Here is a 16,286-nt window from a genome sequence, read left to right as displayed (position 1 = left end):
GCACCTCAGACTGTCCAGGAGATCAGTGATGCCCTGGTCCAGATCTGGGAGGAAATACCCCAGGACACCATCTGTCATCTCATCAGGAGCATGCCCCAATGTTGTCAGGCATGCATACAAGCACTGTTTTCAAAGTGTTCCTTTAATTCCCTTTAATGCAAACATTGTAGCACTTTGCATTAGAATTAACTTATTAAATTGTGGTGAAATGTGACCTGGACATGTTCTTATGAAACTCAACTGCCTTATACATTTATGTAATCACACAAACACAAATGGGATAAAGTCTTTTATTGATTAGCCATGTCATTATTCATGTTCCCAAAAAAAGCCGAACGGGCTTACAAACAATGACGTTGCTTCAATAGAGACTACCTCCAGATAGCATAGAAAAGATTTCTGTCTCTGTGTATACCTCATAAACCCACATCTACAACCCACCCACCCTTGCAGCACCCACACCCTTTTTGGAACAATAGTGACATTGAAAACCACTTCTCCTTGCTTAACATTAAGCATTTTGTAAGAATGCATATAATTTTTTTTTTTTTTTTTTTTTTTTTACTCCCAACAACCACCATTTTAATTGATCATATAAAAAGCTACACATTGTTACACTTTCAGTCAGATTACATAGGAACTGAGATTAGTGTTGTTCACTAGCACGTGAGTGATAAAGATCCAGAAATCAATGAGGCAAGTCTACTACAACTTAACACTATAGAAGACATTTAAAAAAAAAAAAAAAAAAGACAAAACAAAACATATTGAATAAAAATGTATGGCAGAAAAAAAGCCAGGTTTAAAAACCAAGCTAGGGTCAGTACCATGAAAAGGTTAATTAAAAAAAAAAAAAAAAAAAAAGTTCCATCTTAAAAGATCCTTTTCATGTGCACTTGTCAGTATCCACATCACAATCCCTCTGTACTTGCATTTTTCCATCCAGGGCAAAAATAAAAAAGGGTCATAGCAATTAAGGAGACGGACATCCACCATTTCTTGTTAGACATCTCCCCTTCGTCTGCGACAAGCGTTGTGTGTCAGGCACTTTCTGAAACACTAGCCCACCCTCTGGCAAACCTTCCATGACTCTTCAAATCACAATGCAGATTCATTCAACATACAGCTGTGGTGAGAGAGAAGCACATTAATGTTTATATTAAAACCCAAGCAGAATGCACTTCCCAAGTAGAGTTTTTGAAGTAATCTTACCTTCAGTACTTCTAGACCACGAGTGTTTAGAGGTCCGTGTCAAACCACGCCAGCTGATTGGAGTCTGTAGGGGGCAGGCCATCCATGAGGTCCTGAGCATGTCCCAAGTCGGGCAGCCCCTCTACTGGGTACTCTGCTCCAGGATGGTGTCCTCCCATCTCATGCTCCAGCATGCCATCCATACCCAGACCATCCTGACCGTAGCCAGAGTGGAAAGAACGATAGCTGGGGTCTAAAAAGGATTCAAGAAAACAATGAGTCGTGTGTAAACAGGTGCTCAAATGGGAATTTTTTTTATTTTTATTTTTTTTTATTATGATTACATGTGCAGAAACAGAAAAGTTTAAGTGAATACATTCAAATAAAGATATTTAAATAGCTGCAATGAAAAAATGTCTTACCATCTGTTCTGTATCCAAGAGGCTCTCCCTGAGCACCAATATCAAGACCTAGGTCACCAGTCTAAGATGGAAAAAAAAACAAAAAAAAAAAAAGGGCAATAAACATGGCATCATAGTGTAAATGTTTAATAGGTCATTATCAGTGTGCAGATTAAAGTGTACCTCATTCCATGACATGGGCTCTGTTCTGAAAAGAGAGCTGGTAAGTTCCACAGAAAGACGTTTCTTGTAGTCCTGAGGCTTATCCTCAGACATGCGGAACAGCACTGCTGCAGCATATGTGGCTATATAGAGAAAAGTACATGAGTGATGTAAGATTAAATGGAAAGCTTTTGTGCCCTAGACCCCTTCTACCCTTTAGCTGCTAGCACAATTCACAAATTTAAAAAGATATGTACACCGATATAAAAAGTTGTTTGAAATTTGCTGTAATGCTGGTATTTGAAAGTCAAAGGGGGCAGTCACTCACCCACTCCCTCATTTCTGGAGTGTAACAGCTCTGTGAGAGGGGCCGTGGCTCCTTCAGCCTCAATGGCCTCTGCAGCCTCCTTATCCTGAGCCAGCTCGCACAACACACCTGCTGCTACCCGCTGGATATTCTCAATGGGGGAATAAAGCAGCTACAGAGCAAGAGATACACTTTAGAAACTCATTAAAAAAAAAAAAAAAAACAGGGTTCAAAAGATTATAGATGGCAGCCATCTTGCATGTTGACTTGGTAGGGGATTAGGTGGTGAATGTGCACACATGTAGGCAATGAGCAAGTAAAGTCATACTTGGACAAATAAGGGGATGGTGTTGAGCCCCCTGATAACGATTCTGTTGTGCACATCTCTGGCCAGGATGTGAAGTGCTCCAGTGCAGCCTTCCACGATCTCCTCCATACGAACTCCCTCCTGAATATTACAAATCAGTCAATTAGTATAAAACATTTGTTTTTCCAAATACACACACTATTTAAAAAAAAAAAAAAAAAAAAAAAAAACCTCACCACAAACTGTTGCTGTGTGCCGCCCATTGAGGTGCGTCTCTGGGTGTCCTGGTGTGCCCTCACCAGCAGTTGGACCAATCGAGGAATTGCACCCTGCTCACGGAGTGGCGCATGATTGGCAGGGCATAGTGCTAGATTACGGATCAGACCGACTGTGGCCTACAGGAATGTGGAAAGACTTGCGTTAGAATGTGCAATCATATCACAAAATGCAGAAAAACTGGACACAATCTAGCAGACTCACCTTAATTAACGGCCAGTGTGAGGGTGGGTGCAGCAGTTTGACCACAACAGGCAGACCATAGTGAAGACGCACTGCATTCTGGGCCATCTCAGCATCTTGGTGTCTGGAGGTAAGATGGCGTAGCGCGCATACAGCAGGCTCGGTGATGTCCTCTCTGTCACCAGCTCTGAGAACAGTGCGGACTAGGGCCTCGATTCCACCAACTTGGCAAACCATCATCTTATTCTTGTAGTTGTTACATGTGAGGTTGGATAGTATGCCAGCAGCACAGGTGACCACATTGATGTCATCAGAAGCAAGAAGCTGAACTAGAGTGCCAAGAAGTCCTTCCATCCCTTCCTACAACCCATGAGAAAATGGTCAACTTAAAAATGAGTGCAGTTCCATCAAACCTAGGCTACACATTGTGTTTTTCTCCAAACATTTACCTGCTTTGTGGCAGCATCCGACAAGTTTCTGAGGGTCCAGAGGCAGTTTTGAACCAGACGCTGGCTGGGATCTGTCAAGTGAAGGCCGAGAGCCTGCATACCACCTGAAATGCACAAGGAAGCAAAAGATGAGACACTGACATCACATACATGAATGCACACTTTAAAAGGCACAAGTAAGTACGTACCAGCCTCAACAATGGCAGGTTTGTTGCTGGAGCAGACTGACAATACTTTGAGCACACGACTTGTGGTCCAGAGCAGTTTCTCATACGTGTATGTTCTCATGATGTTGACCAGAGCCTGAGGTCCTCCACTGGCCAGTATGATTAACTGTGGTGGCAGGAGTTGAGATGAATAAGTCACTAACACATCTTATTTTTATTCCCCATTTAGCAAGACCAATGCAGTACTTGCCTTGCTCTCCTGGTTGCCATATGCCAGGATCTGTAAGCAGTCTGTGGTGATGGCGAGGAATTTGACGTTGGTTTTGTTGAGCAGGGCCACCATCTTCTGAAGTCCTCCAGCTAGACGGACAGCCATTTTAGCACCTTCCTGATGGAGCAGGAGGTTGTGCAGGGTTGTGATGGCATAGAACAGCACACTGTCCACAGGGGATCTGAAAACACAATCATGTAATATAGTTTAGTGGAGAATCTGTACAAGTAGGACAACAAAATCTCAAGACTAAAGTGCCTGTGTTTCCAAGCAGCTCTACTCAAGGCTTTCAAAAAAAAAACCCTGACTTCTTTGCTTTGGTGCCCTTACCCCAGCATTTTGACAAGGGCAGGGATTCCTCCCGACTTAAAGATGGCGAGAAGGCCCTCTCTGTGGTGGGACAAGTTGTGCAAGGTGCCGGCAGTGCAACGGGCAGTCTCCACATCACTTGTGTTCTGCATGGTCCTCACGATGGCTGACACCATCTGGGGGGAGCGCATAATAGCATGGCGAGAGGCCTCTTTCTTGGAGAGCTGGTGCACCATCACTGCAGCTTTGTTTACCACCACCTGGACAGCAAGAGTGAGTTTTTTTAGGGTATGAAGATGGAGTGAATTTGAAACTGCTGGATTTTGGAAACTTATCAGTGAGGTTTAGCATAACTGCAGACACAGATCAACCAGAGAAAGGGACTCAATTGAAGGGACTTTTGCTTGTAAAATGCAGAAATCTTTCAAGGGTCATTTTAAAATAGTGAATCGCTCTGCCAACCTCACATCCGCAAACAGGCTACAGTTACCTTGTGAAATTGACAACATCCAAAAAGAAAACTTCAGTCGATTCAGACAGCATTGTCATTGCTTCAAACTTTCACTGTTTGACTAAAAATAATCTTAATGAAGGCTCTTGCTAAAACACCTTCCATTTTTAGCTTCAGCTGCAAATAAACATTCCCAGGAGTCCCTAATGTCTTGTCAAAGGAAAGTGCAATTTTAAATCGCTTAACACCTTAGGAAACAAACATGAAGTATTGGAACATGCCTAACCTGGTCCTCATCATTGAGAAGTTTGGTGAGCTCAGGAATGGCTCTGGTGGCCAACTCAGCATCATCCTGGTAGTTAATGAGATTGACAACGGCATGTTTGAGCATTTGTGAAGGCTCAGCCAGTCGCTGCACATTGGTAGGGTGTGCAGAGTCAAACTGGGTAGAAGTGATTTGCATGCCCTCATCAAGAGTCTCAGGAAACATTGCAGCACGGACACGCTGGGCACGGGTCATGGCATACTGCCCATCCAGGTCTAAGAGAGGAAATTTGTGATTTAGCCAGACAGGAAGCAGGCAGGAAAACTAAGACTAAATACCCAGGCAGAAGGGCTCTCATTTTTATTTTTAGTCTAATACAGGCATCATAGCGTGTTGGAAGCAAATACAGCTACATACCTGCCACCTGCTCAGGTGTGAAGGGCTGGTTGAAGCCCTGCTCCCACTCATACAGCACCTGGTTGTCCAGATCCTCCTCTTCAGGGTTGCCTTTGCCTGACAGAGATGGTGCTGTGGTGGTGGCCCCAGAGTGAATACCTGAATCCAGGTAGGACTGCTGCTGCCAGTGACTCACAGCAGCTTTACGATCCTGCTCCATGGCCATATCAAGCTCCATAAGGTCAGCTACAGGAGACCGATACAAAGACATTCAATTTAATGTTGTTCCAATCAAAAAAAAAAAAAAAAAATTATAATTGTGTCTGGTTCTCCTCAGCAGACCTCTGCTACGCTAGAGTTTCAGGAGCACACAATAGTCCTACATCTCACTGAACAGGCAGTAACGCAATATTTTATGTTGATTTTGGGTTCATTTTAATCGTGAGAATCTGCTTTAAATAATAAAATAATAATCTACATATTTGTACTCCGTTGTAAACGCATCACTCAGACTCAGAGGGTGAAAATAACGCAACAGAAGCATGTTGGAGGCTTGATCTGAACGTGTAAAGTCTCTGGTTTTGTATGCAAAAATAATTTGTGCTACCTTTATGGGTTCAGTTTTTATTGGCTCTTAAAGAGAGACATGCAAATGGGAGCGCTGACGTTCCACCCGTTCTTGAAGTTCAAGTTTTTTTTTTTTATTTGAATAACCAGGTATAACTATGATAATTAGTTCATTTATTTAAAAAAAAAAAAAAAAAGTGGCATTTATGTAGTGTTTGATATACTGGCTCTCTGAGGGTTAACTGAAATCATTCAGTGAATAAACCTGTTCTTTCTTGGCTTATCTGTGTTTTTGTGGTTGTGTTAAGCAGCACAGTCATTGGACAAGAATGCAGATAAACTGAAAGACTAACTTGGAAAAATACTCACACTGGGTAGCCATCGTTGTCAATCCCTCAGCCTGAGCAAATTCCAAACCTGTAGACAAAGAATAAAATTAATATATCTATATATCTATATATCTATATATATGCGCTAAATCAGGATAAAAATAAAACTACATAAGACAAGCCAAGCATGTAAAGTTCAAGAAAATGCTACATTTTACAAACCAGCAGTAACATTTGGCCATTCCCCTCAGACACCAGCTGTTTTTTTTTTTTTTTTTTTTTTTACAAGCGAGAAAGGCCTCAAACTACCTTACAGACCCTAAAGGTAATGCAAATGGTGGGGAAACTCCCCTCATTTAAACTGTAGGGTGTCACGCGAGAAGTCTAGAGTGGGAGACAGGACGGTGAGTCATCTTGGCAATGCCAGTAAAAACATGCTGAAGAGGTTAGTCAGCTTCATTCATTCAAAGCTGACGAGAATAACACAGCATAAAGCACCACAAATGATGTGATTATAGACAGCCTGAAGACATGAAACAAACACTATTGCTTATTAGGATCTCAATTAAGGAAATCAGATTTACTTGTTCCCCTATTAGGGAGGCATATTTGACTATAGGTTATAGGTTGACTTTTTCTTGAATAGTTGGATTGACCCAAATAACAAGAAAAAAACAAAAAACAAAAAAAAAAAACAAAAAACAAACATTAAGTGTTTTCTTAGAACCACTTCAACAAAGGGTGTACCAAAATTGCCAGTTTTAGGTTATAAATTATCAGCCGTTCGTTTATAGGTGAAAACTTCCACCTGACAATATATTCAAGGTGGGGTGGGGTGTAGATAAATACAGAAACAGAAATGTAACAAGCAAATGACTGAAAAAAAATTATTGCTCCTCAATAAGTGGGGGGGGGGGGGTGCTTAAGGGTGCAAAAAGGTTATGTCATAGCATGCTGACAGCATTATTCTGTGCTTTAACTATAAAAGAATGGTGCAAAAATATATACTTAAGACTTCAATCAGTGGGATTCAAGCAGGACTTTAACAGTGCTGAGAATGCCGGTGCCTGAGCACAGAATTCCTATTTATTCTTATTCTTAGTCTACCATCTGGGTATAAACAGTTGTCTAATATTTGTTAAATAAATAAAATAGGATTACTGAATAAAGTCGCTGCCAAGTCTTTATTTTATGGAATTATATTTTTAAATTTAATAAATTTGAAATTTGAAAAGAAAAAATATAGACTTTATAATAAAGAAAAATCTTGTCCTTCCTCAGTATTTTGTCTTGTTTTCCAGTGCAGTTGTCTAAAGACTCTTAAATCAAGAAGCATTTACTTGAGATTCAAGATGTGTTTTCTGTGAAATCAAAATTGAGTTTATAGTTATAACATGAACAAATATCTGCTGGTCAGACTTAACTTCCTGCTGAATTTTCAAAACTCATTCACATATATTTGTTTTTTTAATCATAAAGTCATTTAATTGTCATCTTTCAAGACTTCATTTTACATTTGCATTTCAAGTAAATGTATCTTGACTTAAAAGATGTTTAGGTATTTTTATTGAAAAGAACAAAAAAAAAAAAAAAAAAAAAGGATTTATATAATTATATACTCTTTTTGTAAAGAAAGTAACATTTAATGCTATGATGCATTTGAGACTTTCTGCTTGATTTAAGACCTTTTTAAGGCCTTACTTCGTACATCGATTTTGAAGTCACAGTTTGTGTGATTTCAGTACAATAGGAAAAATGGTCAAACTTTAGTTTAGGGTCCAAGTTTAGTTAATAGTAATTATTAATAATAACTACTAACTACCAACTATGACTTTTGCCTCAAACCCCTAATTACTGCTTATTAATAGTTAGTAAGGTAGTTGTTAAGTTTAGGTACTGGGTAGGATTATGGAATGTAGAATATGGTCATGCATAATAAGGCATTAATTTGCTTTATAAATACTAATAAACAGCCAATATCCTAGTAATATGTATGCTAATAAGTAGTTAATAGTGAGATTTGGACCCTAAACTAAAGTGTTACTGGACAAAAGAACAAATCCACAATGCTAGTTTATTTTGAATAGACAGTAGTGCAAATCACAGTTTGTTCCACCAAGCTGCATTTAATCCCCTAGTTGGTGCAGTATAGCCTCCTTTAGTGTATTAAGCACTAAACACCCTTTCACAGGTCTTTTTTTGAAGTAAAAAAAAAAAAAAAAAAAAAAAAAAAAGCGTATAAACTAGGAAACTAGGTAAGTAACGATTCACTCCAAGCTGGTTGGGGGTAAAATTGTGTGAAGATTCACGTCGGTTGATAATGTTGAACGAATCGCGATGCACATTTTTAACATGAGGTGCGCTAAAGCTGTATAATGGGACCTTGTTTTACAGGCACAATAGCAGTGAATAAGTTGTAGCTAGCGACAGATAGTGCGTGCACACTGGCACAGAGCGAGATTTCAGCTCATCTTCCATAGAAATGAACTTCACACATGTGATTGTGAATCTCAACTTCCAGAGGAATTAATTGAAAACAACTGCACCAGTGGGCATGCACCATCAAACAGTAGCAAACATGTCGATGGCAAGCAGAGATGCTGACGCTGACTCATTCAAATCAGAGGTGTGGTGGTATTGTGTCTTTCTGAAGATTAATAATCACCACCATAGTGAGAAGCTCACCTCCATCGGCATGTATATATATATATATATATAGCAGAAGGATGTATTCCACAGACTGAACGAGAAGGCTGCCTTCTCTAAATGTGTACATGGATTTTTGTAAATGTGTTCTGTTTTTCAACTTTTGCAAGTGTAATGATACAAATTATAAATATTAAAATCTTGCCTTTATAACACTGATGTTGTACTTAAAATTTTACTTTTTTATTTCTGCTGTTCTTCTGTGCAGGATGAAGGTGAAGGTGCCAGGACAGGCAGGCAGACAGAGCTGAAACAACCTCCTCCCAAGAAAGCAGCATTGGAAGACCTACTAGGGGGGATTTTTTGGGATGTTTTAAATGTCAATTTAGTTTTGTTATTTGACAAGATATATTTCAGTTTTACAAAGAAATGTGCCGCATTTTGTCTGAGAAATAAGAGGACACTTTCATTTATAATTTGTCGCAGCAATCGTGAAACCAATATCGTGAATCATATCACATTGAGAGTTGAGTGAATCGTTACATCCCTAGTATAAACCATATACACAAACAGTAAGCTATGCATTTGCTACAGACCATGTAAGTGTTTGAAGTTAAATCACAGTGCTGTAATGACCTCTGTAAACCTTAGTCTCATGCAGAGCCTCAGGCTAGTGATGCCAGTTCACGGGGTCGAGGACATATTTAGAAGCGTGAAAAGATGCCACAATGAAATGAAAGCTGTCAAGCAATCAGAATGTGAAAATTTCCTCACGCTGGCCTCAAAATAGAGAGGTCGAGTTCTATTTCCATAGGAAACTGCTCACGTCTGCTTCAGGGCCGGTCTTCCTGCATGGGCCTTCAGTGCACCAAACAGCAATTAAAAATGAATGAAATGAGTCTAACATCCCTCCTCGGCTCAAAGGAAAAAATAAAATATGCATAATACATCTTAAGTATAAATCAGCATTAGATTAAACTGTTCTGTATAAACATGTTAGTTATTATTAACTTTAATAAACTGAGCGGACATTTTCACAAAGGCATCTAGTAAGCGGACAAGACTTGGAACTGGAAACGTTGACAGATTCTGGCTTCCTGCTGCAGTGAACAACATCAGCTCTCACATCCTGCAGGCCTCAAAAGATCCGATATGCGTCATGATATTGGGGTTAAATACAAAAGTACTGCCACAACATGGCAAGAAACTGACATCCTCATTTCCAACTAAACTAGACACTCAACAACAGTCAATGTGGTTAATCGGACCGCAAACAAACGTCAACCAAGCACTGATTTAGTGCCGTGGAAAGGAAGAGCATCATGTGGCAGGGGAGATCAGTGGAAGACCACATATTTACAACAATGAACCTATACCCAGAGTAGCGTTGTCACGATACCAAATTTTTGACTTCGATACGATACCCATCTTAAACATCATGATACCGATACTTAAACGATACTATGGCAAAAACCTAAAAAACAGCAGGAAATAACATGACAGAACTTCCTTTTCTCTTTTTCCAGTGTGCAGGCTAATAATTCTGGATTTGCGCTTCATTGCCATAAAGTTAGCGTTAATGTTTATTATTTTCATGCTCAAAATTGTAAATTTGTTATGTTTTCCTGTTTTTTTTTTTATACATGTGTTTGACAGTAAGATTGTAAATATTAGATTACTGTAAATAAGAGCAATGTTATTCAAGCATAAATTGGCTTAAAATAACCGTAGCCTATATACCTTCACATTTATGCAATTTTTTGCAACCAAAAATCACTTATAAAACTTACACTCCATAATACACCTCTTAGTGGAGGTCTGCTTGCATGAGTAAAATAAATAAACAACACTCATTTAATGTTTGAGAGCATAAACATAATGCTGGTATCACATTCACTAACCTGTCGCTCTTTAAATTCTTTGTACAAATCAGGATGTTTGTCGGCAAGATGCAACAAGATTGCATTATTTTGTATCTTTTGCAGACGGGCTTTGTGGTGTCCGTGGGCTTGCATTGTAAGCAAAATGCCATATTTCGCTTCGTGCATCTGCTTTCTCAACAATTTGTGCATGGTCTGCAAGAGCACCTGTATTTGCAAACATACCTCTCGTTTTGTCACCATAAATGCCATTGCGCATTTGAGAGGAATTAAAACGCACTCAATAATGTGCTTTAGAAGCAGCGCGCTGCACGCACACTGCCCCCTGCTATCGCACATTAGGAAATACAGCTGGCACTCAAAGTACCGGTGTTCTGCCGAATTCCTACCCCTGCCAAATTATTACCCCCCCCTAGTATTGGTAGGTTAAGGATTAGGTGTGGGGGAGGAGTTAGGATTAGGGGTGGGGTTAGGATTAGGCAATCAGATAGCGACTTCAATGAGGGGGGTGATAATTTGGCAGGGAGTAGAAATTCAGCACAACACCGGTACTAATAAAATGAAGAACCGGACCGTTTTTAAAAGCAGGGTATCGCGATACCTTTCTAGTAACCCTAACCCTATATCGTGCAACAATAGAACAGAACAGGGACATAAATATAGCCAAGCAGTCAAGTTAATGTGCACATTTGTGTTAATACTACTTGTGTTCTATATATCCGATTAAACTCATCTAGGATGCAATTGGTATAAAACAGTAGGCCCATTTTAATTAAAGCATGGATGCAGGGATGTCTGGGAATCACTTGATAAAGTAGATGAAAATACAGTTAAGTGCAAGATGTGCAGCACCAATCTGCCATATGCATAACATTTTAATGAGAACACTAGAATGTTGTGAATTTTTGCTTTAGTTGCCCGTGTTTCAGCGTGTTGTTAGGGGATGAGTGCATTCAAAATATGAGTAACACTTTCTGGCTAGCATGTAACTTAGCTCAAGATCACTTGCATCCTCATCCTTTTGTGCTGCAGATAAGATGTAATATTAAATTTATGTTGTGTATCTCAAGTTTCTGATCAATCTCATATAGGATGCATCATATAGAACTGGCTTCAGTTTACTAGTGTTCTTTCACTTCAGCTTAACCTCATGCAACTATTCCTTTTTAGAGTTTTTTTTTTTTTTTAAAACGCATGCATTATTGATAATCCAAGCAGTGTTATTTTTCATATTCATATAGTCATTTACATATTTTGACAGACATATTTGTTAATTTTAGTTAACATTTTCATATCAGTTTTATTTTTATTAAATGGCCATGACGGACACTATTCACTGTGTGAATCAGAACGCTTCTCAAGTCACATGCACTACAGAGCTCTTCAGCTAAATTGCAAGCCTCTGCAACTAGGTTAAGTGCTGGTTCTCAGCTGGAGGAGCATCCAGGCTGTCTGAGAACAGCTTTTAATGATGGAGAAACTGCAGAATAATCTTGGTACACCAATCTATAGCACTACTGTAGAAGAATTTCTCAACACGACCTCAAATATAACACCAAGAGCTGCTTTCACATACAGGCATTTATAGGAAACCTTATGATAACATCCTGGAGTCAGCACTGGACATTCCTCTCCTGTCTGTGTGTATGTCTGCACAACACACGATACAGCACTTCAAATACAGGGCTGCGCTGAATATGCTGTGAAGCCATGCCAATGTTAATAAATTAGGCTTTTAGGGTGCATGTGAAGGGAGATGGTTTGATTCGGGCGCAAGCAGAGGCAGCTGTAGTAGTTTATGCAAAATGCATCATCCTCCAAAGTGGTGAGACTGACCTGGAATTAATTTACCAGACAATAAACACAGAAGGAAGTCAAACACAAACTCACAGGGTTTTTCTTGCTTGCGGCAAGAGTCAGCATTCCACACAGGCGCACGGGAGGCGGACGTGCAGACGAATCACTGTATGATTATGGGACGGATTTGGAAACCGAACCTTCAAAGTAAAGGAAGGTCGCCTGATTAGCACTCTTAATGGGCTAGTTTAAAGTTTATTCACTGTATCCTGTTAACACAAGCAGAGTGGTTGCTACACAGGGCCAGGGCAAACAAAGCAAGTTTGTTAGCTAGTCAAAAAGCTTTACTATGAACAAAAATAGTACAAGTGGTTCCAAACACTTGTGTTTTGTTTGATGACAATAAGGAATTTTAGGACAAAACTGACAGCCTCAAGGTCCATTCACACCAAGGATTATAATGTTTCATTAATTCTCATTGTGATAACAGGCAAGTCCATAACACAACTAGGACGATTAACGACACAAATTTTGTTGGAATCACTTTCATAATTTTCAGCTAATGAACGATAAACAAAAACATTGACATCAAAACAAAGTTAACCCGACTTTAAAAGAGCCGTAGCATTTAATGCGGCAGATGACACGAAGGCGCAATTTTTGGGTGAAATATCCACTTAAATGAGCTTTTGTTGGTCAAATTATTTTCAAAATGTGACCATTTTCACAGGTTTTTTTAACAAAACAACAATTTTCTGCGTCTTATGGGAAACCGAGGTTGTTTTTAAACAGACTACTGTGGGTATTTCCCGCACAGGTATGAAACCCGAAATACGCTCGCCGCTAGACAACGCGACCACACACGCGCAATCGTGGAAAAGTTTCGACCTCTTCAGTTTCCACAGCTCAAGCTGCCGACTGACTTTAGCCCCGCCCACGCTTCCTCCAGCAGAGACGCGCGCGATGGCTGATCTAAGGTCAGTTCTGCCGTGCCTCTCAAGGTGGGTACGTCTAACTAAAGTGCGTGAAACAGCTGTTCCGGGCACTGGGAGCCGAGAAACTCGAGCCCCTCCTAAAAGCACACAGGAATTCGGCCATCGGGGCCTTTGTTTCGAGGAGCAGCAATGAATCCTGAAATGTTTCGACTCAGTTTCCCCTTCTCAAACTTAAAAACTTGCCAAGCAGATAACACCAAAATGTGACCATCTAGAACATCACATCAAAACCTCGGAGGAAACAAAACCACTAGTTCTTGTAGCCAAAACTAACTTTTTCTAACAAGTCCATCATGGATATCCACGTACACACCTACGTAACGTTACGTGTTGATAGATAGTACGTGTTGTCAAGACAGCAATTTTAATGAACACAACTAAATTCAACAACAGTCCATTTTTTGAAAAAATGTCCAGCAACCTCAGATTTAAGTTTCACACGGCTCGTTTTCAAGATAAATACACGTAAATAAAACTGAAATATATATATATATATATATATATATATATATATATATATATATATAAAAAAGATGAGAAAACATTTTCCTTCAGTCTCAACTAATAAAACTAGTAACGTTACATTTCTAGCTGACACTTTTAGCCGACTGATTAATCTTACCAATCTTACATACTACAACAACACAACGGATCTGCTCAGTTTTTACTATAACTTGAAAATGTCCACAAAAAACAAAAACAAGTAAAAACTCCCCGGTATGTCTGACGACATAAACCAACTAAAACTAAAATCACGATGTGGTTAAGAAAAAAATATGGGTTGAATATGTCTGTGAAAAAAACAACACGTGGAGTCCCTAGTGAAATCATATGCGTATTTATTAATAATTCTATGTTATCGATAGAGATATGCTGGTTTGCTGTTAGCTCGCTGCCCGAGCCATAGATCTGAATGAAAGCTAACATTAGCTAACGTTAGCCAGTGTTTGCGAAGCTACCGTAAACAAACACAAGAGTCAATGTGCGTCGTGCATAAACCTGCAACTTCCTTCTAAAACCAGTATAAAACAAAAAGTAAAAATCTAAACCAATCGTTTTTAAATGCCCAAGTCGCGGAAGGAAGATCCAACCCCAAGTCTCGCATGGAAAACCCTGGGAAGATTATCTCGCTTCTCCAATCAAACTAACGTTACATGGAGTTTAATCAATCCTCATTTCAAAAGCTTACCTGAAATTAAACCGACGAACTCCTTTGTTTGGCCGGTGAAGGATGACCAACGCGTTGGTATTCTAATAAGAATGAAACAGCCAAGCCAGCCGGTGAAATTCCCGGACGGGTAGCTGTTCTCCTGCGTTAGCGATGCGGCAAACCTTCCGCGCTGAGGTAAATCTAGACCTTAAAATGGCGTCGCTCAGACGCAGCTCTTATACGAGGAATGCACAGATAGTGTATCCTACCGCACGCGAAAAACTAGAGCGCAGCAGCGACTCGTCCAGTATGAAGCTAAGCGTTAGTATTATATGTAGCCTATACGTTAACATGTGATAATCAATAATTAATGTATCATATTCACAATACCTTGTCTGGGGGCTGGGTGTTTTTAAGTTGACACCGGGAATATGGTATGCGCGGAGTAATATAGCAGCTACAGGAAGGGCGAGGTGCGTCCATTAGGTTGGAATGTGGGTGTTTTGAATGGGATGTAGGGAGCAGCTATACAAAGGTAACATTTGTATTATTAGGGATGCAGGAAACGGTGCTCCTGCTGCAGGACGGTTAACTTACACAGTTTCTTCTTCTTCTTTTTTTTTTGTATTTTAACTAAATTGCTTGAAACATTTTTGTATAGGTTTATCTTTTAAATTGTGATACATTTTTGCTCATGCAATGGACCTTCATCTTCTAGCCATCTTCATCTTCATCTTTTTTTTTTTCTTTTTTGATTTTACTTAATAATAATCAAAATAATGTGATTTACTGTTTACAAAAAAAAAATTATCACTAACCTGGAAACAAGCACAACATACACAAATAAAGACAAAAAGCAAGCACAAATGCTGTAAATATTTTATATACATTTTTTATTGTAACAATCAAAAATAAAAATAAAATTCAAGTCTATCAGAAATGTATGTATTGACAAATTAAAATGTGTCAGATGATTTTAATATGATTGGTGTACAATAAGGAAGACATACAGCAGTAGTTTCCAGATGAGATGTAAACAAATGTATTAAATCAGACAATAATTGAGACATAGATTTAAACAGCAGCTTGGGCTGCAGGTTTTCTGCAGATGTTGGGTTGTGTGTGTGTGTGTGTGTGTGTGTGTGTGATCCTCATTCATGTCAGCTCATTCAACAGTCAGTATGCAGAGGTAAAAAACAAACAGGAAAAATAAGCAATAATTTGTTAAGCATTTCGGCCAAGTGAGCATAAATTTATCTTAATATAAATGTTAAACATTTGTTATCTAGGTGAAGTAGAGAACAAACACATTTAACAGAAAAAAAAAGTATAAAAGTTATTTATCATTTTAATTGGATGATACAAACTTCCTAAATGGCACCAACCACTGTTTACATTCAGGAATGATACAATTTACCAGATCACACTGTTTTCAGTGCTACACTTAATTTGTTTTAGGAACATTCTTGAATTGTGTAACAAAACACATTGAAAAGTTGTAACAAAACATCTAGAAAATATCATCAGCTTATTAATTAAAGCCTATTTGACATCCCAAATAGGTGTTTGTAAGTGCTTGTGTGTGTTTCAATCACCCTCCAATGGTAATTGTGTGTGCACATTTTGGGCTGTGGCCACACTAAGTGCTTCTGAATGGTGGGAGTGTCCTTAACAAATTTAAGTGCTTTATGCCTTTCATCATGCCAACCTCCATGACCCACACCAAAACAGGATCTCATATGGGCCTATTAACTCTAAAAACAAAAATAATATGTTATGATTGGAAA

The 16,286-nt window shown here is 39.1% G+C and overlaps 1 protein-coding gene across 2 annotated transcripts; it reads right to left on the bottom strand.

Moving 5' to 3' along the window:
- Nucleotides 1-415: 415 nt before the first annotated feature.
- LOC137037071 (catenin beta-1-like) lies at nucleotides 416-14,718 on the bottom strand. Of its 2 annotated transcripts, XM_067410817.1 has the most exons (17): nucleotides 14,539-14,718; nucleotides 12,448-12,554; nucleotides 6,072-6,119; nucleotides 5,157-5,381; nucleotides 4,761-5,014; nucleotides 4,045-4,283; nucleotides 3,694-3,895; nucleotides 3,465-3,609; nucleotides 3,277-3,380; nucleotides 2,849-3,187; nucleotides 2,605-2,763; nucleotides 2,390-2,509; nucleotides 2,083-2,233; nucleotides 1,776-1,897; nucleotides 1,614-1,674; nucleotides 1,213-1,444; nucleotides 416-1,126 (listed from the first exon to the last, which is right to left on the bottom strand). In XM_067410817.1, the coding sequence occupies exons 3-16, from the start codon at nucleotides 6,082-6,084 to the stop codon at nucleotides 1,239-1,241; spliced, it is 2,340 nt and encodes a 779-aa protein (XP_067266918.1). In that variant the 5' UTR covers nucleotides 6,085-6,119; nucleotides 12,448-12,554; nucleotides 14,539-14,718; the 3' UTR covers nucleotides 416-1,126; nucleotides 1,213-1,238. The 2 variants fall into 2 exon arrangements, with proteins under 2 accessions (XP_067266918.1, XP_067266917.1); XM_067410816.1 differs by lacking the exon at nucleotides 12,448-12,554 and having other exon boundaries at nucleotides 417-1,126; nucleotides 14,539-14,717.
- Nucleotides 14,719-16,286: the final 1,568 nt, after the last annotated feature.

Source organism: Chanodichthys erythropterus, chromosome 15 (assembly GCF_024489055.1).
Source record: "Chanodichthys erythropterus isolate Z2021 chromosome 15, ASM2448905v1, whole genome shotgun sequence".
Taxonomy (NCBI): Eukaryota; Metazoa; Chordata; class Actinopteri; order Cypriniformes; family Xenocyprididae; genus Chanodichthys; species Chanodichthys erythropterus.
The sequence above is the reverse complement of the archived record's forward strand: the minus strand, read 5'-3'. Positions and strand labels throughout refer to the sequence as shown.

Coding starts and splice junctions, on each gene's coding strand:
- LOC137037071 (XM_067410817.1), bottom strand. Junction 1,898..2,082: donor CTCCAGAAATGAGGGAGTGG/GTGAGTGACTGC, acceptor TTCTCTATATAG/CCACATATGCTGCAGCAGTG. Junction 1,675..1,775: donor AGCCCATGTCATGGAATGAG/GTACACTTTAAT, acceptor TTTCCATCTTAG/ACTGGTGACCTAGGTCTTGA.